Here is a 23,229-nt window from a genome sequence, read left to right as displayed (position 1 = left end):
TTTAGAACAGAGCTGATGGGGTGGAGGGTGGAGATATGATAGAAATCTATAAAATCATGACTGGTATGGAGAAAGTGAATAAGGAAGTGTTATTTACTCCTTGAAATAACGCAAGAACCAGTGGTCACTCAATTAAATGAATAGGCAGGATTTTTAAAACAAACATAAGGAAGTACTTCACACAACACACAATCAACCTGTGGAACTTGTTGCCAGGGGATGTTGTGAAGACCAAAAGTATAACTGGGTTCAAAAAAGAATTAGATAAGTTCATGGAGGACAGGTCCATCAATGGCTCTTAGCCAAGATGATCAGGGATGGAACCCCATGCTCTGGCAGAAGCTGGGACTAGACATGGGCTGGATCACTTGATAAATTGCCCTGTTCATTCCCTCTGAAGCGCCACTGTAGGAAGACAGGACACTGGATTAGATGAACCATTGGCCTGGTCCAGTGTGGCTGCTCTTATGTTCTTATGAGTCCAACCTGATGAGACCCGACTACAAGTGTCAGGTGTAGGTCGGGTTGGGTAGAAAAACAACTGGGCCTTCTCGGGTCAGACCAGCTGTCAAGGCTGAATCCCCACTCTGTCACTCCAAGTGCAGAAGGTGAGGGCCCAAGGATTCTAAAAATTAATACTTGCCACTCCAGGCTTGTATTAAACTCCCAAGGTTACAGCTTTTCTCTGACCTTGACTTGGTAAACACTGCCACCACACAAATGCAAAAAAAAAAAAAAAAAAAAAAACCCTTGGACCCAGGAAGGAGCACTTGGGAATTCCTCCCTGTGGGGTACCCTCAAGCACTTTCACGCCCCCCCCCCCCCAGGAAGAGCTGAGAAAGAAAACAAAGGAAATTAGCTGTTGCCACCAGCTAATCAAACATATGCACAAACTTCTTAGGACACCAAAAATCCAATCCTGTTCTTAAAAAAGGTAAATTTTATTAAAAACAAAAAGGAAGAAAATACATCTGGAACTTAGGCTTTTGCTAGATTTTAAAAGAGCAATTCCAAAAATTAAGCACCCAAAATAGCTTTCTTGGAGGTTAGCTTAAAGGTTACAAGCAAACAAAAGCATCTGGGGTTAGCACAGAGGAGTCCACAAGCCTTAAAAAATAAACAGAAATAAACCTAATTGCATCTTCTTGAACATTCCTAATTTACTTACATATTTGGGTTGTTAAAAGTAGTTCTAGATAAGATCTGATGGTTTTCATATCTGGTTCAGACTTTACACAGCATTCCTGCTTATAGCATTGAGAACAACAGAAAAAGGGAAAGTTTCTTTCCCAATTTTTGAAAGTTCTACCTTCCCATTGGCTCTCATTGACACTTCATTTAACACACCAGCTCCCCTCCTCCTGCCTGTGGGGTTGGTGCAGCAACAGCGACTGTGCGCCCTGTTCCTGCTGGCCGCTGCCACCTCATTGCGCTATCGGCACTGCGGAGTGAGTGTGCTGAGCAGTCTCAGCTCCTTTGGCTGCATGGCAGAGGACAGTGGATGGCAGGGACACGGTATGGAGCTGCTGCTATGTCAGTCCCACGGGCAGGACCGAGCAGACCTCTACAGTGGCCATTACAACCTGTGCATGTTTCCCAGGCGAGGAGCTTGTGGGGGACAGAGGTCATGGCTTCTCACATGCCTGTTGTCACCGGGGGCTCTCCCTTGCAAGAGGGACCCTCAATGAATGATTCCAGACACCTGCAAGGAGGACTAGGATTGGTCCATGTCGGCTCTAAAGTTTTTCCACAGGGGTGGGGAAGGAGTCGGATGGCTGGACCTGTGGCTCATGCCTTTGGAGCAGTTCATAGGAGATCATGCTGACTCCATTGTGGCTTCCCACCTCTCTCCCCTGCATGCCATGTGGGGTCCAACGTCCTGGTTTTCCGGATCCCTGTAGGGATCTTGCTATGCTATAGGGTGGAGGGTTTAGCCGGATTCCCCAGAGTCCTTAGAGGGATGGGTGCCACCCAGTCACTCTCCCCCCGCTTTGAATGTTTATGAGACCTTTGTGCCAGGTTCCCAGCTCTGCCAGAGCCCTGTGCCTTTTCTGGTGTGCTCTGAGTAGGTGAATTGCCTCCTGGGGCCTCATCCTGGTACCTTTCTTAGTGATGTTTTGTACATGACAGTCCAAGGATTCAGCAACATCCTCTGTCCATAGGGATTACGGGTTGCAGCAAAGTATATTGGGCGCACAAGAGGGCAGCACCTTCTCTACTTGGCTTGCAGTAGATTGAGTTGGTTGAGCGTGAGTTCATTGCTTTGGCCAGCGTGGGACCAGTTGATGCCATGGCTCTATGATCGGCAACATCAAAATCTTCTCCCTCCTCCCCCTGACATCCTTACGATTCACCTGGGCATGGTGAAGGGCATAGAGCTCAGTCAAGAGGGACTGGGTGATGCTAGGACACCTCTTCCCTTCTACTCTCATGTGGTCTGTGCTGCTGCCATGCAAAGGGCCCAGAATCATCAGTTTGGTGACAAAGCTCAGAGGGATCTCGGCTGAATGATGCAGTCCATCCCCTACACAGCAGGAGGTGAGGTGTTGAGTCATGGTGGCATGGCTTATGGTGATCCTGTTGCCGTCTGACCGTATGGCTCTCAAATGTGGGATCTGGTATGATAACTGCAGATGCTGCTGTATAGATTGGTAAACAGCTGCCTGGTGTGCAGGTGGAGTGTGCCAGCTAAGGGCAAAGGTAGTGGTAGCTGGTGGAAGGTCTTAGGAGCTGGCATATCGACTTCCCCTCTTTTAATGGTGACTAATAGTGGATGGAGTATGGAGTGAAGGGTTTGAGGGTAACACCCAAGCCCTCTCCCTGCAAAGCAGGCTTCAGTGTCTGATCAACAGGTGGTGTGGGTGGGGGTGCTGCTTTGTAGGGATTTCTGAGCACTGTTACATGGCTTGGCCAAATTCCACAGGTATACAACCCTATTGATTGCCACCCCGTCCTTTGCAATATCTTAGATGCCATTAACCTGGGTGTTGAGGAATCTGTCAGGCTGCTGCTCTAGAGATCTGCCTTGATGTTCACTGACGGGGCCACTGCTTCCTTTAGGAGGTTGTGCAGCCCACCTCCTTGCTCTGCCTATTGCTACACCCACTCTGTCCTCAGGCACAGGACATTTTCCAGGAGGTGCCTGTCTCTGACTGTGTGTTACAGGTCCCAGAGAGAGTGTTCTCCCTCCTCTAAGGACTGTCAGGCCTGAAGGAGGCATCCGTGTTCCTATAGTCTTTGCCTTCTGTACCCCTCTTCTTCCCATATTTACTCTTACCTTTGCCTTAAAGCCTTAGGTGCATGCTTCCTCTTGTGCTTGTGTTCAGTGCCACACGTGACCCCTGAAGAGGTTCTTTGGCTTGTGGGTCTCAGCGCTATGCTCTAGGTGCACAAGGAAGGTGTCAGCAAAAGCTACAGATGTCAGCTTGGCCAAGCTCATCTAGTCTGTATGGTGGCGGAGGGGCTGTTGAAGCACCTCCAGCAGACAGCCAGGGATGGGCCCAGTGGGAGGAGGAGAGCAGTTGGCTCACAGGGGGCAGGCTGCAGGGAAAGTGAGAGGGGGGTGGCTGCCTAACCCCCAAAGTGATGCCTGATGGGCAGGTCCATTTCTGTTTTATCCAGCTCTCCTCAGTGCATCTCTTCCAGTGGCTGTAGGAGGATCAGCCATCCCATAAACCCATTTCCCTATGGCTGCCCCATTCTCTGGGGCAACCAATGCATACGAGGTTTGAGCATTAACATTGCAAAATAACCCCAGGAATGTGCTTTGCTGTGTTTATGTGCTAGGGAATCCCTCCGAACACTAATTAGCCGCCTGGGTCAGGTGGCCTGGAGAGGCTGCTGGTTCACTCGGGGTTCCACAATGAACGGCTGTTCCCAGCTCCCACTGCCCTGCCTGCACCCACTGAGGGGTGGCCGAATGGTTAGGATGCTAGGTGTGGAATGTGGGAGGCTTGGGTTCAATTCCTTCTCTGCCTCACTCCCTGTGTGACCGTGGCCAAATCACTTAGTTTACGTCTACCCTAGGACTTTTGTTGGCAAAATTTTTATGGGTCGGGGTGTGAAAATAACACTTCTCTGATTGACATAAGTTTCACCGACAAAAATGCCAATGTGGACAGTGCTGTGTGGGCGGGAGAGTGTCTCCTGCCAGCATAGAGTGGCGGCACAAGAGACGTTACAGCAGCACAATAGTGTAATGGCCTCAGTCTCTGGGTCTCAGCTCCTGTCCGTGCAGTGGAGATAGTAGGACTGCCCTGCCTCTCTGGAAGGTGGAGTGCTCAGATATGATGGTAATGGGAGCCATGTTAGTACATTAGGTACAGTAGAACCTCAGAGTTGCAAACACCTCGGGAATGGAGGCTGTTCGTAACTCTGAACAAAACGCTAGGGATGTTCTTTCAAAAGTTTACAACTGAACATTGTCTTAATACAGCTTTGAAACTTTATAATAATGAAGAAAAATGCTGCTTTTAACCATCTTAATTTAAATGAAACAAGCACAGAAACAGTTTCCTTACCACGTCAAATCTTTTTTTAAACTTTCCCTTTATTTTTTTAGTAGTTTACATTTAACACAGTATTGTACTGTATTTGCTTCTTTTTTTTTCTTCCCCCTCTTGTCTGCTGCTGCTTGATTGCGTACTTCCGATTCCAAATGAGGTGTGTTGTTGACTGGTCAGTTTGTAGCTCTGGTATTTGTAACTTTGAGGTGCTGCTATAGACAGACTATCTCTATTATTATTATTATTATTATTTTATTATTTTATTTTATTATTACCTATTTGCATTACTGTTGTGCATAGGAGCTTGAGTTACAGCTCAGAACCCCATTGTCCATATTGGGATCCAGGAAGTGGGCGGGCTTTGCCCGCCCACTGCTAAAGGATCCCTCCCAGCCTAAGGGGGGGTCCACAGGACCTGGAAAACCAAATAATTACGGGGGACAACTAATGAACAACAGGGACAGGAGTGTGGTCAAAGGGTCAAATGAAGGGAACCGGACCTCAGAACCCCATTGTGCTAGGCAGAACAAAAATCCAGTCCGGAGTCTAAACATCTTAAGGAACTGGACTCCAGCAGCTGACGCTAGTAATTAATGACCCTGAGCAAGAGCCATCTTTGGATTAGCTGGTTGCACTGGTGGACTCCACCACACTGCAAATACATTCTGAATTTATGTCTGCTGGGATTGAAGCAAACACCCCACAGACTTGTTAGAAACCAAAGTGAGCCTGGAGTTGAGGGGAGATGATGCGTCATCCTGCAGTAGCCGGGTGCTGCCAGAAGACAGTTTGGTTTGGTGAGGCGCAGGGTGCCTTCCAATGATTGTCTTGAATGAGGAAATGAAAAAGAAAAGCAAGCTGGGTTAACTTAATTCTGTAGCATGAGTGACAAATCCTGAGGTGCTTATTGTGCTTGGAGACCATCACTGTGTGTTGGAGGCCGAAGGTTACTCTCTTTATTACTGTACCTGTGCTCTGTTTCTCTTATGCTACAATGTGTCTTCCAGATGTGAGTGCAGACCAGAGCAGCAGGTGTGAGATCCAGAGAGTAGGAGCTTGAGTGCAGGTGTCAGAAATTGATAGCTAGCGGGTGGAGGTCTGGAGTTGAGCACTTGATTTTGCAAACTAAATTGGTTTCTGTTGTATGTTCATTCTGGAGTAATGATTTGAGCTACAAGTGCTTTTGTCTTTCTCCAGCATGCTGGTGGGATCCGTTAGTTTCATTTGGCGTTTGCTGTTCTTGTGGTGCTCTTCGTACTGTAATGGGTTCTGATATCACAGGTGAAGCAGTTTTGAAGATAGGAGCAGTTAAAAGCCAAAAAAAAATTGAAGCAGTGCAGTTGTTTTGCACTAGCGGTGGTTGTGTGTAGTTGGAGAAAAGGGGCTTTAACTGAGTGTGGGTGTGTGCTGAGAGCATGGTTTGTTTTTCAGCTGAAAACTGGAGAGGAAGTAGAAGTATTGTTGTCCCCAGGGTTCTCTAGAGCTGGCTGATAGTCTGCATCTGAAAAAAAACCTTGAGTGTTCCTCATCAAAAACCAGAGCATGAAATGAAGAGAAAGCACGAGATTTTCTCCATGTGCCAGTGTGCGTTGGGTGCAGGTTGTCCATTCTCCACCTGGGGTGATACAGACAGCCTGGCCCAATCGGCATCAAAGGAGAAGGGGACTTATTCCCAGCTATTCTAGAGCCAAACTCTTTGTCAGGTGCCAAGTCGAATCTCTGGATTTCTTGTGAGCGCTGACGCCCTGGGTATATAAGCCTGGGCTCTGCGAGACTGCGATGAATGCCACTGGGAGTCCTCACTGCTTAGTGGTTTCAGAGGTGGGTCCAAGTGGATATCTAGGACTTTCACCTTCCCTTAGTTCTACCCTTTTAAATCCATATACGTAGCTGTATTGCAGCAGAGCTTGTTGTCCCTAAGGGCTCCAAGTGTCTGCCAAGACTGCTGTCTTCTCCCAAGGGGAAGCTCTAAATGAATGTGCTAGAGTTGGATCAGGCACATGATAGTCCCCATGTATTGTCCTGTCCGCTCCTCTATCCCTCCACCTCCTGCCGTGCTCTCAGCTCTTGTCTGGCCACTGCCTGAGCGCTCAAAGTCAGCCCCAAACCTGCCTTCTCCACATGGTGGCATGCTGTGCCTTCTCCCAAGCCAACAGCCTCCCCCATGGGGTGGGACATTTCCTTGGAGAAAAGCCAGGTTCTGAGGAAGGACGGAGAGGCCAACACAGGTACCAAAATCCTCTTGCCTTTGGTTGTGGTGTTTTCCCTTTTGTTCCTTCTCGAGTGTCTATGCCAGCAAGGTGTCCTCTCCTGAGGCCCATCCAGCAGACAAGAATGTGGCTGGGTTGGAGCAGTTTGGACAGCTGCCCCTTTCCCAACCCGTTGACTTTGCAGCGAGTCGAAGCAATTCCCATGTATGTTTATCTTGGGATCATTGTATTCTGTCTGTTGCACTTTGAGGAGCTGCCAAAGCTTTTCTGGGCCAGCTGCTCTGGCACTAACCATGTCAGCAGTCCAGTGCAACTGCTATGGCAGGGGCAAAGGCTGGTTCCCTGCTTTCATTTCCTTGGCAAACCTCCAGCTCTGTAATTGAGCTGGTGATTTTGGCTTTTTTTGCTGTCCTACTTTGCTTACAAAACCCATTGGGTTGGAATCCTGGGACTTTCTTAGCCTCTTTCCCACCGTTGAATTTCCTAGTGTGTTTGGCATGTTAGTCACTGACTCCCTTGTCTCAACAGGGAACCCTTGTGATTGGTGGTAAAGAAGTGACCCTTGAGTACACGCCGTGCCCGGAATTTTGGCGCTGCAAACGTGTAAGTACTTGGCAATGGAGGATTTATTTCACTTATTTTTCCCATGCCCCCTTTCTTTCTGAAGGTAGTGAGGTGGAGTTAGATGCATGCTCAGTTGTGCAAGATCCCCTTGTGCGGTTATCATAGAATCATAGAATATCAGGGTTGGAAGGGACCTCAGGAGGTCATCTAGTCCAACCCCCTGCTCAAAGCAGGACCAATCCCCAATTAAATCATCCCAGCCAGGGCTTTGTCAAGCCTGACCTTAAAAACTTCTAAGGAAGGAGATTCTACCACCTCCCTAGGTAACGCATTCCAGTGTTTCACCACCCTCCTAGTGAAAAAGTTTTTCCTAATATCCAACCTAAACCTCCCCCACTGCAACTTGAGACCATTACTCCTTGTCCTGTCCTCGTCTACCACTGAGAATAGTCTAGAACCATCTCCTCTGGAACCACCTCTCAGGTAGTTGAAAGCAGCTATCAAATCCCCCCTCATTCTTCTCTTCTGCAGACTAAACAATCCCAGTTCCCTCAGCCTCTCCTCATAACTCATGTGTTCCAGACCCCTAATCATTTTTGTTGCCCTTCGCTGGACTCTCTCCAATTTATCCACATCTTTCTCGTAGTGTGGGGCCCAAAACTGGACACAGTACTCCAGATGAGGCCTCACCAATGTCGAATAGAGGGGGACGATCACGTCCCTCAATCTGCTCGCTATGCCCCTACTTATACATCCCAAAATGCCATTGGCCTTCTTGGCAACAAGGGCACACTGCTGACTCATATCCAGCTTCTAGTCCACTGTCACCCCTCAGCCTCTCCTCATAAGTTATGTGTTCCAGTCCCCTAATCATTTTTGTTGCCCTCTGCTGGACTCTTTCCAATTTTTCCACATCCTTCTTGTAGTGTGGGGCCCAAAACTGGACACAGAACTCCAGATGAGGCCTCACCAATGTCGAATAGAGGGGAATGATCACGTCCCTCGATCTGCTGGCAATGCCCCTACTTATACGTCCCAAAATGCCATTGGCCTTCTTGGCAACAAGGGCACACTGTTGACTCATATCCAACTTCTCGTCCACTGTAACCCCTAGGTCCTTTTCCGCAGAACTGCTGCCTAGCCATTCGGTCCCTAGTCTGTAGCTGTGCATTGGGTTCTTCCGTCCTAAGTGCAGGACCCTGCACTTATCCTTATTGAACCTCATCAGATTTCTTTTGACCCAATCCTCCAATTTGTCTAGGTCCCTCTGTATCCTATCCCTGCCCTCCAGCGTATCTACCACTCCTCCCAGTTTAGTATCATCCGCAAAATTTGCTGAGAGTGCAATCCACACCATCCTCCAGATCATTTATGAAGATATTGAACAAAACCGGCCCCAGGACCGACCCCTGGGGCACTCCACTTGACACTGGCTGCCAACTAGACATGGAGCCATTGATCACTACCCGTTGAGCCCGACAATATAGCCAACTTTCTACCCACCTTATAGTGCATTCATCCAGCCCATACTTCTTTAACTTGCTGGCAAGAATACTGTGGGAGACCGTGTCAAAAGCTTTGCTAAAGTCAAGAAACAATACATCCACTGCTTTCCCTTCATCCACAGAACCAGTAATCTCATCATAGAAGGCGATTAGATTAGTCAGGCATAACCTTCCCTTGGTGAATCCATGCTGACTGTTCCTGATCACTTTCCTCTCATGTAAGTGCTGCAGGATTGATTCTTTGAGGACCTGCTCCATGATTTTTCCGGGGACTGAGGTGAGGCTGACTGGCCTGTAGTTCCCAGGATCCTCCTTCTTCCCTTTTTTAAAGATTGGCACTACATTAGCCTTTTTCCAGTCATCCGGGACTTCCCCTGTTCTCCATGAGTTTTCAAAGATAATGGCCAATGGCTCTGCAATCACAGCCGCCAATTTCTTTAGCACTCTCGGATGCAACTCGTCCGGCCCCATGGACTTGTGCACGTCCAGCTTTTCTAAATAGTCCCTAACCACGTCTTTCTCCACAGAGGGCTGGCCATCTGTTCCCCATGTTAATGTCATAGTTAATGTCATCCAGGAGGGGGTGTTCCTGCACTGCCAGGAACAGTCTTTCTGTTGGCGTTGGCTCCATGCTGTAGATATACCTTCACAGTAAAACTGCACTTTACGTTGGGGGAGTTTTCACTTCCCTGCCTCAGGAATCAGTTGAGAAACCGAAAACTAACTGCACCTCTGCATTCTTTCAAAGTACAGGGTGGCTGGCAATCAAGGAGAGGTCTGGTCTGCAGAGTCATTTTCATGTGCTGAGCGACTTGGTCCTTGCTTCACTGGGTTTTGTTTTTTAGGAGGAGTGCCCAGTCTTAGAAAAGTTGCCCAGGAACCAGGCATGCAGCTCTAGCAACCAGTGGTGCAAATTAATAAAGATGGGACTGGTGCTCCTCAGTCACTTGAAAATCCCGCTTGCTGTTCTCAGGGTGCCTCACCAGCTTCCACCCTTCATGCCAGCTCTCTGCAAGCTAACGTCACTCATCCTGTCTCCTTCAGGCTCTTAGGGCTTTTTTAGACATGCAGCACTGCAGCTGCACCGTGTTTGTTGAAGACGCTGTATGCCGATGGGGAGAGCTTTCCCATCGACATAATAAAACCACCTCCAGGAGAGGCAGTAGCTATGTCAGCGGGAGAAGCTCTCCAGCTGCCATAGCACTGTCTACACCAGGTCAGTGTAACTTACCTCGCTTAGGGCTGTGGATTATACCAAAGTAATTTGTAGTGTAGACACAGTCTTTGCGTTACTCGCTCATGTAACTAACCTGGCTACGTTCTCAAAGTGAAGCAGTGACTTGGAACATGCTGATAGCTGTTACAATAGCCTTTTAAATGTCTCTCCCTCATGCTGCCTGTCTTTCACTGCAGTGTAAAGTGTGTACTGTGGGGTACAGATCTTCCTGCTCCTATTGCAAGCTCCCGAGAGATGGTGAGTATATTTTGTCACTGTGCCAAACTGGGTTTTATACGTGTAGATTAAAAGCCTTTGTTTGCCCTAGGGAGTGAATGTCTCTGTTGACTGGTTTCTTTGTGCCATGCAGTGGGATGTCTAGGTACTATATAAGAGAATTAGTAGCAGTACTGGAAGTAGATATGCTGCCAGGCTGTTTGCTCTGCATGCGAGGCAAGGCACAGGGCCACACTGATCTGTAGTGGGAGGGAGTTCCACAGGACAGTGCCCTTCATCCAGAACATCCTGCTGCCAGTACCTGATAGTACTATCCTCTGTTCCTTCAGTGTCATTGTTCTCCTTCATTCCTAACATTATGGATGCTGAGTGAGAGCTGGTCCAGGCTACGCAGGCTAGACTGCCACAGGCATTGAAGATGAGGGCTAGGACCTTGAAGCAGACACAGAATTAGATGGTGCCCCAGTGTAGGGTATAGACTGTGGATGTGATGTGTTCCCATCTAGCGGCCTTGCTTAGGAGACGGGCTGCTGCATACTGCAGCAACTGGAGCTTTTGTCTGGCCTTCTCACTGCAATAGCCCAGCCCAGGAAGGGGCTGTCAAAGGTCTGGCTGGCTGCTATTGCTGGAGAGTCTGGGAATACCACGGAGTCCAATCAGCTCTGAGACTCTGCGCAATTGAAGAGACAGGAGAGCAAGCACCCCCAATAGTCTGTGGTCATGGATTCTGCCAGTTCCTCCCCGTGTCACCTCTGTCTTACCAGGTTCTCCACCCTACTTCTGTCGGACAGCCAGGCATTCACAGTGCAAGGTTTTGCGCTGCTGCTTTTCTGCTAGCAGATTCAGAATGTCTTGTGCCTCCTACAGAGCAAGTCTACGTACCTTGGGCAAACAGTGTGTGTTACAAGCTCTGTTGATCCAGAGAACAAACTGCCAATACCTATTAGCCCCCATGCGCTGCGCTCTGTTCAGAGCTCTTTATTCACTGCAGCCCCACCCTTAGAGAGATCCTGACTCCCTCTCACTGTTACTGTAACATGAGCAACCCACCATCAGTGTTATGGAAGCAGAGCTCAAACTGCTGGCCTTTCAGCTCTGCCTTCTTGGCTAACTTAACCAAATGGTGATACAAACAGCTGTATAGCGAGTTAAATGTTCAGGCCCCTCCAGATGCTTTGAACATTATACGGCTGTGTGCCTCATTTTACTAGTCTGGTTAGCTGATGGCCATGGGAATGCATGTGTTTTAAGGGTTAACCCTGTGTGACTGGTCTTTAAATGATGGAGTGGATCACAAAAAGGACACACAGTCTTAAGGGGTAGGGTTCTCCCCTTCTCCAGTGGTTCTCAACCAGGAGTCCGGAGCGAGCAAGTTGCAGGGCGTCCTCCAAGCAGCCCCAGTGTTAGACTTGCTGGGGCCCAGGGCAGAAAGCTGAAGTCTCACCGTATGGGTTTGAAGCCTGGGGCCCTGAGCTGTTCCACTTGGGAGTGAAGCCAAAACCTGAACAACTTAGCTTCCTGGGGGCCCTTGTGGTATGGGTCCCCAGACAATTGCGCTGCTTGCTACCCCCTAATGCTGGTCCTGGCTTTTATATGCAGAAAACTAGTTTTGTGGCATAGGTGGGCCATGGAATGTTTATAGCATTGGGGGTGGGGGGGGGCTGGGAGCTCAGAAAGAAAAAAGTTGAGAACCCCTTCCCTTCTCTAAGCAGCTGTTGGGTGAATTCCTGCATGTTTTGTGGCTGATGGCCTTGAAATAATTCCTGCTATGCCTTTTTCTTGTAGGGAGCAGACCAGGGACAGAGCCCAAAAGTGGTTTGGAGGGAGAGGATGTGCACGACGAGCAGGACTTCAGTAAGAGAATCACCATCACACAGTCTGGGGTTGTGGATATGCTCTTTCAGAGAGGGAAAGGTGTCTGTGGGCTCCATCTGTAGAAATGCATGGGAAAATGCTCGTGCATAATTTACACATGCAGTTACTGCAGTTGGACATTTAATCTCTGTAATTTCTTGTGCAAATCATGCACAAAACCTTGGTATGTAGCCAGCATTCTGAACCCAGCTACATGCTGCAGTGTTGATATGAATGAATAAATGTTCTCTCACCTGTACCGTATACGTTTGTATCATAAGGAGTTGTGTTAACTTAAAATAAGCCTGTGTGTAACTGTATCAGTATTTGTGCTGCATATGTGGTTATAGCCATCTGACCGATCAGTGTCCCCGGTGAGTTAGCATCAGGGTAGCCTCCCTCTTTGGATGTTCCCTAGATGCTGCACAGCTTTGGGAATGTTCTGGACTGCGGTGCCCATTGGGGTCACACAAGGACCTTCTCTTGGCACTGAATCTGTGGAGCAGCCACCTCTGTTTCTACCTTTCCATGGCCTACCGCAAGTGCAGGGACCTTCCCTCTGCATGCTGGCTGTCCTCTGCATGGCCAGGGGTGGGAGCCTGAGTCCTTCAACATCCGAGGGCTCTCCTTCCCCCTCATTTAGGTAAAAGTCCTCAGCCCATCTTCCTGGGATATGTATTTCTCACTAGACTCCCACCAGTGGGCATATGCAGAGGCTGCCTTGGAATAGAAAGAGGTTATTTATCATGAAAAATGGGGTTCTCTGCTCATTCTCACTTCCCATCCCACCTCACCCCCTGCCTCCTCCGAGTTCCCCTCTAAGAGAAGTCTGGGGTTTAGTAGAAGGACTGAGGTGCTTGGATTTGCACAGCACACTTGTAACAATGTTTGGTGCAGTCTGGAGGGCTCTCAGAGCTTAGCAGCCCCAGGGGATGCATCCAGCAAGTCTAATATGCGGCAGTAATGCTATCGAATGGGCCCTAAAGTTAAACCTAGGGAACGCCAACTCTAGCGCCTCTGCCAACCTCAGCTGAGGCAGTGAGACATAAATAAAGAGGTGATCTCTCAAGTGTTGGGATCCCAAACCATGTAGGAATTTATAGCTCAAAACACCCTAAACACCACTCAAAAATCAGTAGCCAGCCAGTGCAAACCACGGAGCACTAGTGTCATGAGAGATTCCTCTTACAAAGCAAGCTGCCACTTTCTGCATTAGTTTGAATTTTCAGGTTAAGGTTCAGCCCCATTAAGAGCGTATTACAGTAGTTTGATATTGAGATGACGAAAGCATTGATTATGAGAGCAAGAGCCACATCTGAAAAAAACCTTTGCAACTTCTTGGTTAGACACGGCTTGATAAAAACCTTCCTTGTCACTGACGCTAAATGATATAGCAGCAGCTGGGGGTCCACCCATAGCCCTGATTTTAACCTCAAGCAACAGTCACAGAGGATCCATCTTCAGTAAGGAGGCAGATGTTTCCATCACATGGAATGGTTGCTTTCCCCATCCTGTCAGCCTCACTTCAGGTTTGTCTGGACTGAGCTTCAGCCAGCTAGCCTACATCTGCTGTCTTCAGTTCTGTTGATTTGTGAGGAGCTGATCCTCCGTGTTTGTTGCTTGGCCTTGCTAAGAGCCCCTTGTACACCCTGAATGAGACAGAGCTCTGTGGAACCGTGCACAGCAGAAACCAGAGAGGGTCTCCAAGAGAGAGGGACAAAACACCTGACTGGCAAGCCCCTTGCTTCCTGCCAGGGTTTGCTGGCAAGTCAGCCACTCCTCACAATCCCCAGTGTTGAAGACAGCGGACAGATCTGTCTGTACAGCAGTTGGTGTTGCACGCAGGACTGGCCCCAGACTGACATAAGTCAGAGATGTGAGGTGACCATGCACTCTGAGAGTTGTCTTCCACAGCCTTCCCATTAATGTTCGCCAAGAGCAGGAGATTTGATAGTTGGCTGGGTTGTTACCACCATGTGTCTCTTTTGCGGGATGGCTGGTAGCACAAGATCTTCCTTTATTGAAGCTAAGACCCTAGCCTTCCAAAGGAGGAGATGTAAGCAATCTCCATCAACCCTTCTCTGGCCTGGAAGGACATGGATCCAAAGTACAGTTATGTACTCAGTGTCTCCAATCCCTCCAATACCTCAGGGAGTGACACTGGCCTAAATCCAGGTACTGAAGATCATACTCTCCAGACACTACTCTGTAACCAGGGAACCAGACAGTTCATCCCTGTCCACTGTGGACTTGATTCTGCAACTTGTAACATGATCAGCCCAAATTCAGGAGATAGAGAATTCCACAGGCCTCGCACCACCCTGATATGGTTTACACGGCATTCAGACTGGCTGACTGGCTAGTCTGGGTAATCTTGACATCCCTGGCTCATTTAATGTATATCTTGGGTGCACTTGTCCCTGTGACACATGTGAACGAAATACATTGTGAGAAGGGAGGAAGGTGTGAGACCATGATCTTATCAAGTAAGCAGTACAGGTGTTAGCAGTGAATATGGCCAGGGCCTGACGTGTCTCCTTTGCTCCTGTCTAGGCAGCATGAGTAGCTGCTAGGATGGAGGTGGGGGTGGCAGCAGGAGGGGACATGATCCAGCCTATAGGGGAGGGGAGGCAAGACTGAAATATTAATTAGTACAAGAAATGTTAAAAGTCAAATCAAAAGAAGAGTTTTTGGAAGGGGGGGGTTATTCCTCACCTGGAATGGATAGGCAACTTATCAAATTCATAATTAATCTCGTTACATTGCCCGTCAGTGCTGTAGTTACACAAGTCCATGATTGCGCAGCTGTTCTAGAACACTGAGGTCGGAGAATCAGTGGCCAATCACTAACACTTCCTGGCTACAGGTGTTCAAGAATAGTCTCGGGTGATAAAAGTGTAGATAAAAGTCTCGGGTGATTAATGTAAGGGGTGGGCGTGATCCTGTGCCAGATCCGGGAGGTAGCCTCCAAACCCATGTGGGATTCCATTTTTCAGATAACAGCTGAACCTGAAAGTAGGCCTAGGCAAAAGGGAGGCCAAATTATGAGCTCCTTCTTGGAGCAGGGATGTGATGATGTGAGCTTTAATGTCTTGTCTGTTGAAGTCTAGGAAGCTTTCGTGTTCCTGCTAAGTGTTCAGAAACGTGGCTAATCAAAGGACAGCAGAGTCAGTTTGCCAGCCCACTGCCGGTGGTTGGGAGAAAATACAAGGTTTGTAGTGTGTGCCGGGGGGGACACTGAAAATGGGTTCATTCCATTTCTTTTCTCCAGTAACGGAAACCAAGCTTGAAAAACCCGAGCAAGAGCTATCAGGACACCCGAAGCCTCAGAAACAGCCTCCCCAGCATGCAGCTCCTCCGCAGCAGAGCCAGCCCCAGGAACCCGAGCCTCGGAAGAGAGACGAAGGCAGAGAGCGATGGCCTTCGCAGGAGAAAAGGTACCCTCCCTGGAAGGAGAGCCAGGAGCCTGCTGCCAGGAGGGAAGCTGAGCAGACCGCACCTCAGGAGGGCGAGAGTAAAAGTAAGTTGAGTCTCAGGCTTTCAGACAAAGGGCCAAAGTGCAGAGCACCCGGGTTTGGCTGGGGGTTGGGCCGTCGCTGACAGAGTGCAATGGCTTTTCCCTATGCCACCTGTCTGAGGGATGCTTCCTCAGTGTGAATTCAGTAAGCTTCATGATCTGTTGCAGGGTGGGGTAGTTGATGGGGAGTGGGGTGTCTCTGCCTGGCTTGCTCAGGTACTGGTGGATTTGGGGAGGGAGGCCCTGCTTGGATTTCTCAGAGAGGATTTGGGGAAAGAGAGTGGTCCCTGGCCAAACTGCCCTCGATGAAATTAATTCAGGGCAAGCTGCCCCTACCCCCATACCATTAATTTCATGGTCTCAGCCCCGCCCCTGTGCTGTGCTCCAGATCTGCTGCCCCAAGGAAGTCTGTGCTGCTGGAGTGGCTCTGGCGCCCTGTTCCTCTCTCCCCCTCTGCTCTGAGGAGCACAGAGAGCGAGTCCAATTGCCCTGGAAGCCCGGTTTGTTCAGGGAGGAGGTGGGAGATTGGAGGCAGCCAGCTGGGATGGTTCATTGCTCACAGGGCCTGGGAAAAGCCTAGCAGGTCAGGGCCTGCCTTGCTTTCTGCTCTTCCCCTTCTGCACCCACCCTCCTTTCCCTCCCAGGGACCCTTCTGTGTCCTCAAATAGGGAGGCTTCCTGCTAATCATAGCCTGGCTCAGGTCTCCTCTAGGGGGTCCAGTGACCAGCTCAGACCTCAACTCCTTCTGCCCTGGCTGCTTCTTGTCTGTCTTTGCCAGGGGCTCACTGGCATGAATTCAGCAGTGATTGCATTTGTGCGTGATTCCAAAATCAGGAGGGGCAGACCCAGATTTCTACAGGGCCCGGAGATAGCAGGGGCACAGACAATGAGAGGAGACTGGGTCTTCGTCCACGTAAAGCTATACCTGGGGGAGGAAGTGAGCAGCCTGTCTGTGTAAGCAGCTGTATCAGAGTCATTCAGACAAGTTTATTTTCATTTTGCTGTCACTGTGGTGGTAAGAGGCTGGCTTCATGCAATGTTCTTTGTCTTCTCTTCTCTCCCTCCCCCTGCCTGGGCTGCTGCAGCAATTATGCTGAAGCGTATTCCTCGCTTCACCCCTCCGGAAGTGATCGTGGGGCTGCTGGCACCATTTGTTCGTCTCTCCACCTCCAGCGTGAGCATCATTAAGAAAAGGGCTAGCCAGAGAAGTGACAACTATGGCTTTGTGGAACTGGACTCGCATGCTGTAAGTGGCCCTGACCCTTCCCCAAGGTCTGTGCAGAGAAAGAGCAAGAGAAAACATAGTCCTATCATAGACATCCAGGTTCACGCTACAGTTACCTTGGAAAGGCTTGTCTTGCTAGTAGAAGCAACAGTCTCAGGCCAATTTCAGCCTTTCCTAGTTCCGCTTTGGTCTGTCTAGCCGAGTCCCTAGTCCTAGGTGTGGGGAATGGCTGACGACTCTTCATCTTTCCTTTTGCTCTCCAGTACAAACCGTCTGAGCTTTAGTCCATCATAGATACCGTTAAGCTGCGTGAATTTCTTGCATCAGTTGCTCTAGGAGAGGGGTGGGCAAACTTTTTGGCCTGAGGGTCACATCGGGGTTCTGAGACTGTATGGAGGGAAGGCTGTGCCTCCCCAAACAGTCTGGCCCCCTCCCACTTCCCGCCCCCTGAATTCCCCCCTCAGAACTCCTGACCCATCCAACCCCCCTTGCTCCTTGTCCCCTGACTGCCCCCTCCAGGGACCCCCACCCCTAACTGCCCCCTGGGATCCCACCCCCTATCCAACCCGCCCTGCTCCCTGTCCCCTGACTGTCCCAACCCCATCCACACTCCTGCCCCCTGACAGGCCCTCCGGGACTCCCACGCTTATCCAACCATCCCCTGTTCCCTGACTGGCCCTGGGACCGCCTGCCCCTCATCCAACCCCCCGTCCCCTTACCATGCTGCTCAGAGCACCAGGACTGGCAGCCACGCTGCCCGGCTGGAGCCAGCCACGCCACCATGCTGCCCGGCAGGAGCTCACAGCTGCGCCACCCAGAGCCCTGGCCGCATGGCAAGCTGAGGCTGCGGGGGAGGGGCTGGGGGCTAGCCTCCCCAGCTGGGAGCTCAAGGGCAGGATGCTCCCACGGGCCGTAGTTTTCCCACCTCTGCTCTAGGAGATGCAAACTTTCACATACCAACCAGCTGCAGGGATCTGCCTTTGTATCAGGCTGAACCATTTCAATACTCCCTCCTTATTGGCCTTGCCTTGCACAGAGGCTAGTGGCAACAGCAGCCCTCAGGGAAAGCAAGATCCAGGCAAGTTCACTCCCTGGCTGGTGAAGGGGCCGAAGGATGGGCAGGGAGCCCAAATATGCACTTCCCCCTTTCTCACATCTGAAGAGTCTTTGAAACATGTTTAAAAGAGACGGAGCTCTTGTAATGTTTATCGTCCCAGGGCGGTACTCCAACCTGCTGCTACCTGCACAGCTCAAACCATCCTTCAGAGGGCTCCCTCCCTGGAGGGTCTGGGTCGAGTCCTCCAGCCCAGCAAAACTCTCCCTAGCAGCTCAGAGACCCTAGTGGATATGGATTTACTGAATTCAGTAATCAAACTATAAGACCTGGTTTATATCCAGTCAGCTCTGGAACCTGTTACACTGTGTGGTGGGTGACTTGTATTCTCACCAGGGTTCAGCCTCAAACATCTCACCCCGAACAACCTCAGAGTTCATTCCGTTATGGCTGGATTTTGGAAGTGGGCTTCTGTTTCCTTCTGAAGAATGCAAGCTTGTCTCTTCTTTCCCCAGGAAGCGGTGCAGTTGGTGAAGGTTCTGCAAAACCTGGATCCCCCAATCTGCATTGATGGGCACACCGTAATTGTGAACCTAGCCACAGGAAAGAGAAGGTGAGAGGCAACGCTATCCAGTGTACGACGGGCTGTGGTGCCTTAGTCTTTCCAGTTGAGGCCACGTTATCATACTTGAATGCCTAAAGGTTAAGCACCCAAATAGCTCACAGGTGCCTGGATAGGTAATTAGATACCTTCCCAGAAGTTTAAGAGGGGAACTTTATAGTCATCCAAGTTTGACAAGGTGACTTGGGTGTCTGAAAAACAAATGGCAAGAGTCCTAGTTCAGTGGTTCTCAGCCTTTCCAGACTACTGTTCCCCTTTCAGGAGGCTGGATTGTCTTTCAGACCCCAAGTTTCACCTCACTTAAAAATACTTGCTTACAAAATCAGGCATGAAAACGTGTGACAGCACGCTATTACTGAAAAATTGCTTACTTTCTCATTTTTATCATATGCAAATAAAATTAATCAATTGGAGTATAAATATTGTATTTACATTTCAGTGTATAGTATATAGAGCAGCATAAATAAGTCATTTATATGAAATTTTAGTTTGTACTTCGCTAGTGCTTTTTCTGTAGCCTGTTGAAAACTGGGCAAATATCTAGATGAGTTGATGTAACTCCTGGAAGACCTATGTGAAGGCATACCCCTGGTTGAGAACCACTGTCCTAGTCAAGTGGCCTTTAAAGTTGGTATCCACTGACCAATTCCCATTTCCTGGGGGTTAGGAGATGGGGCTTCGGCATTTCCGAGCGCATCGGGGGCAAGGTTATCCAGTTCAATACATTGCTTGTACCCAGAGACTTTGCTGAGTCAACAACTTTCCTGGAGTTGGAATGACCCCTCACATCTGACAGAGGAGCGGCCCCGCAGATCCATGGTGGCTATAATATGACCTCTGGCATGTGGGTTGAGAGGACTTTCCTCTTCTCTTTGTGGCCCTGCTGGTCTTCTCGAAGATGCTGAGGTTAAAATGAAGCTAACCTAGTTTTAATTAGAAAATTCTGTTTCTCTCTCACTAGAAATGACTACGGGGAGCAGGCCAACAAACTCTACTACAACCCGGTAGGTCTGCACCAATGCTGCATCTTGGAGTGACTTACCTGTAGCTAGCAAAAGGGGCTAGTTGTGGTTGTCGTCATCTGTGCTGTTGGCTATGATGGCACTCACGCTGAAGGGGAGATTGGGCTGCTGGTGCCCAGCAGGGGGACTGGGCTTTCCTTTGCCAGACTGCTTCCTTTGAATGGCCAAAAACTCCCCGGGTTGAAGGCAGAACACTAAGCCAAGGGTGAAACTTACATTTTGCTCTGCTCTGCTCCAAACTCCTAGGCATTGCAACATGCACCGTTCAGTCTATAACACCGTGGTCAGACCTTCAGTACCTAGGGTAGAGGGTTCAGGGAAGACACTTGAAGGGATCGAATAGTCTGGCTTGTATTAGCCAGTTCACACTTATTGAGCATAGGGCATACCATATTATATTATGGCTTTACCACAATTCTGTCCACTTGGCTCACTCTTGTCAAGATAGATATATATATCCTACAATACTCCACAAAGCTAAACGTAGCTTTTGACATTAGCAAAGAAAAAGCCTGTCAAAGACAAAATACATTCATTCTACGTTGGTGGACAAGTACCTTCACAGGCAACTGGTTTCAAATGTAGTGTCCAGAAGTGACATAAGGACAGGTACAGAACAGTAAGCTAATGGATTGGTGCAAACAGGTGTGTTGGATCATCAGAGATGTATAAAGTGATTTGTAAGCTGTAAGCAAACGTGCTATAAATGTAAGTGGTTTGGGGGTTTATTTCAAAGTACCTCCTGTGTAAGGTGAACTGAGCATCCTGCGAGAAACCACCTCCCAGAAGGATTGTAATCATGTTAACTTTTTCCTTGTAGAGTCCATGACTGGAAGGAACCGTTGTGATCATCTAGTCTAACTAATGCAACTGTCTTCTTTACTAGTCTACAGTTCACACAACAGAAATTCAGTAGCTTTTGTATTGTTCTGCTTAGCCAATTTCCTGTCCAAGGACAAAGTTTGCTGAACTTGTTGTTGCCTGTACTCTGAAATGCCTTCACAGAGTTAATCAGTCTCTCTTGGCTTATGTCTATTAATCAATACTTGTCTCATTATCTGCCATAACTTCAGAAAAGTACTTACCCGTAAGAGCCTTTTAAAAAAACAGCTACAGACAATCCAAGGTGGGGGCAGGATCTCTTCTGTATGGCATGGGGAAGATGGGATGTGGAATGTTCTCTGTGTACAGCACAGGTTGGAGATCACTGTGTATGTTGAACTGGGGTCCTTTTCAAAACCTACCGAAGTAAATGGGTCTTTCTCTTGACTTCAGTGGGCTTTGGATCAGGCCTTGGGAGAGTACATCTCTCCCCTTATTAGAGGAAAAGCGATGCCGGCTCTTCCTCCATTTGAAGTGGCTGAAGGCATGTCACCCTGCATTCTTGGAGCCCATGTGAGAGAGGAGTGCTTGCCAGATAGTCTCCTTTTGTGACCTGTGTCTAAACAGTTCTCTTGTTCCAGGGCAAAAGGGGCATGAGGGACAGGAGAGGTGCCGAATCGCAGAGACACAGCCGAGCGCAGTGTAAGGCTAAGCTCTACCTTGCTTTTACAGTGGATTCTCTTCTTCTTTATAGGTGCTTAAAGGAGCACTGTCAACTTGAAATCAATCAACTTTTTAAGAGCTGAAAGTGGGCTCTGGTCCTACTCTCGCCTCTCAGTTCCCCTACCAGTTTTGTTGGGTTTACGATCACATTGTCCTGTTTTGTTATGGTTTTTCTCTCCCCCTTGCGGTGTGTAGAAGACCCACACAGACGGGGGAAACCAACTGATTGTACAAGGAAAGTAGCAAAACTGACTATACACAGTCAATCATCCAGTGTAAAAAATAGAGAAATATTTCCCCCGATCTCTTTTAGTTACAGGAATTGTATGGGAGGGTTGTACAAATAGCATGTAAAAAATTGCACTTCTGTGTGGCATTGACTGTCCTTACTTGTGACATCTCAGATCACTGTTACTGATGGTGATTAGAGAGAAAAAAAATTCTTCATATTCCTTGATGTGCCTGCCTGAGACCTTTGACAGCACTTTGTGTGCAGCCCGTTTCATGGGCGCCCCGTAGGATCAGTGTTTCCCCTCCTGTTTCTGAGCGGCTTTCGTTGTAGAGGCACACACCTGTCAAGTAGGGGCAAGGACAGGTTCTCAAACCACTTTTAAGTCATTCTTTTGAAACTGACCAGATTTCAACTTGTCTGTGTCCCTTTAAATGAAATCAGCTGGTGGTCTCAGTCCAGGTGCCAGTGGGCATGTGCCTGCATTGCATTAACTGGCACCACCAAAGTCGGAGCTGGATGGGTCATGAAAACGAATTCATCTTCTCGGCCTTAGAGGAGTGAAAGATATTGGCAGAGCAGTGTGGGGAAGCTTGCACTGTATGTGCTCTGTGGAGAGAGGGCTTCCATCTCCGGGGCTGGTCGTCCTTCCACCAGCTCAATATTTGCGCACACCTGTATTTTTGTAAAAGTTTCTCCTAGAGCGAATCTGATGTTGGCTCTTCTCTCTTCCCATTTAGCTCCGTCAGATGTGTCCACTTTCATCTATGATCCTGACACTGGGAACTACTATGACCCTATAGCTGGGTTATACTACGACCCCAAGACACAGGTGAGTGGGTGGGCAGGGGAGTATACACCTAGCTGGTTTTATAGCAGGTTGTGTGAACTCTCCTCTAAGAAGCACATTTCACAGCGTTGGTGCCGCTTTCCCCTGTGGAGTCAGATGGTGCAGTTGAAGGAGGTCTGGGATATGGGAATACAGATTGGGCTTTATTTCCACGTCCTGTCCCCTGCTTAGTGCCCCTGAAAGTTCAAGAAGCTCTGCCTTCCCAGGAGAGTCCACAGCACTGACTTGGTGGGAGGAGAGATTTGGAACTGATTGGATTCACGTTGGTTCAGTTAACTCACTAAAGCAGCGATACTCAGACCTCAGGGGTTCAGGAGCTGAATTAGTGATCGACATTACCCAAAAGGACCACAGTCGTGTGAATTCATTGTTTCATTTACTATAGTATTATATAGTCATACTTAAACAGTATGACAAGGAAAATATTTAGTTTTTAATCCAATCTTTCTAATCTGTCTAATTCTTACAGCAAAATGACTGGCAAAGTATTATTTTATTAACTACAATTGGTTAATAACATAGTAAAAGCATCCTGATTGGTTAATAACTTAGACTGGTTAATAATGAAATCACACAGTGTTTTAATATCACGTGCTGCAAAGAATCTCAGGAGACATGTTAAAGAGCCACTTGCGACTCCTGAGCCTCAGTCGGAGTATCACTGCTCTAAAGGGTGCTTCACTCCAGCCTATGCTCTTCCCTGTCCCCTAGAGTCCCACCTCAGAGGTCTGTGTCCCTGCTTTGTTCATCAGACATTCCATGGGCAGAGTGCCCTTGCTGGACCTCACCAGAGACTGAAAGCACATGACTGGGAATTGGTCCTGCTTTGAGCAGGGGGTTGGACTAGATGACCTTCTGGGGTCCCTTCCAACCCTGATATTCTATGATTCTATGACTGCCACCATTATGTGATGGACAGTGAAAACCAAGCTTTATCTCTGGTCTTCTTGCTCGCTCCGTCTTCTGGCTGTACGGCTGAGCCATTGTTGTGTCCATAGAGCCTAGAGTGCTAGCTACAGCCCTGCTGGGAAAGCACTATCCAGAGCAGGTCTTCTCAACCGCATGGAGGGCTGT

General features: G+C 48.8%; 1 protein-coding gene across 5 annotated transcripts in view; it reads left to right on the top strand.

Annotated features, from left to right (window-relative positions):
- RBM6 (RNA binding motif protein 6) overlaps positions 1 to 23,229 on the top strand; it is a 144,180-nt gene that overhangs the window by 109,303 nt on the left and 11,648 nt on the right. For all 5 annotated transcript variants that reach the window (XM_073352605.2, XM_073352606.1, XM_078853743.1 and 2 more), the window contains exons 7-15: positions 7,244 to 7,318; positions 10,198 to 10,258; positions 12,023 to 12,091; positions 15,363 to 15,611; positions 16,694 to 16,854; positions 18,403 to 18,500; positions 19,471 to 19,513; positions 20,995 to 21,055; positions 22,046 to 22,137. In XM_073352605.2, the coding sequence (XP_073208706.1) occupies positions 7,244 to 7,318; positions 10,198 to 10,258; positions 12,023 to 12,091; positions 15,363 to 15,611; positions 16,694 to 16,854; positions 18,403 to 18,500; positions 19,471 to 19,513; positions 20,995 to 21,055; positions 22,046 to 22,137 (909 nt within the window). The remainder of the gene's footprint in view (positions 1 to 7,243; positions 7,319 to 10,197; positions 10,259 to 12,022; positions 12,092 to 15,362; positions 15,612 to 16,693; positions 16,855 to 18,402; positions 18,501 to 19,470; positions 19,514 to 20,994; positions 21,056 to 22,045; positions 22,138 to 23,229) is intronic.

The sequence above is a fragment of the Lepidochelys kempii genome, chromosome 7, assembly GCF_965140285.1.
Source record: "Lepidochelys kempii isolate rLepKem1 chromosome 7, rLepKem1.hap1, whole genome shotgun sequence".
NCBI classification, from domain to species: domain Eukaryota; kingdom Metazoa; phylum Chordata; order Testudines; family Cheloniidae; genus Lepidochelys; species Lepidochelys kempii.
Note: the sequence above shows the minus strand (reverse complement) of the source record. Positions and strands in the feature narration are given on the sequence as shown.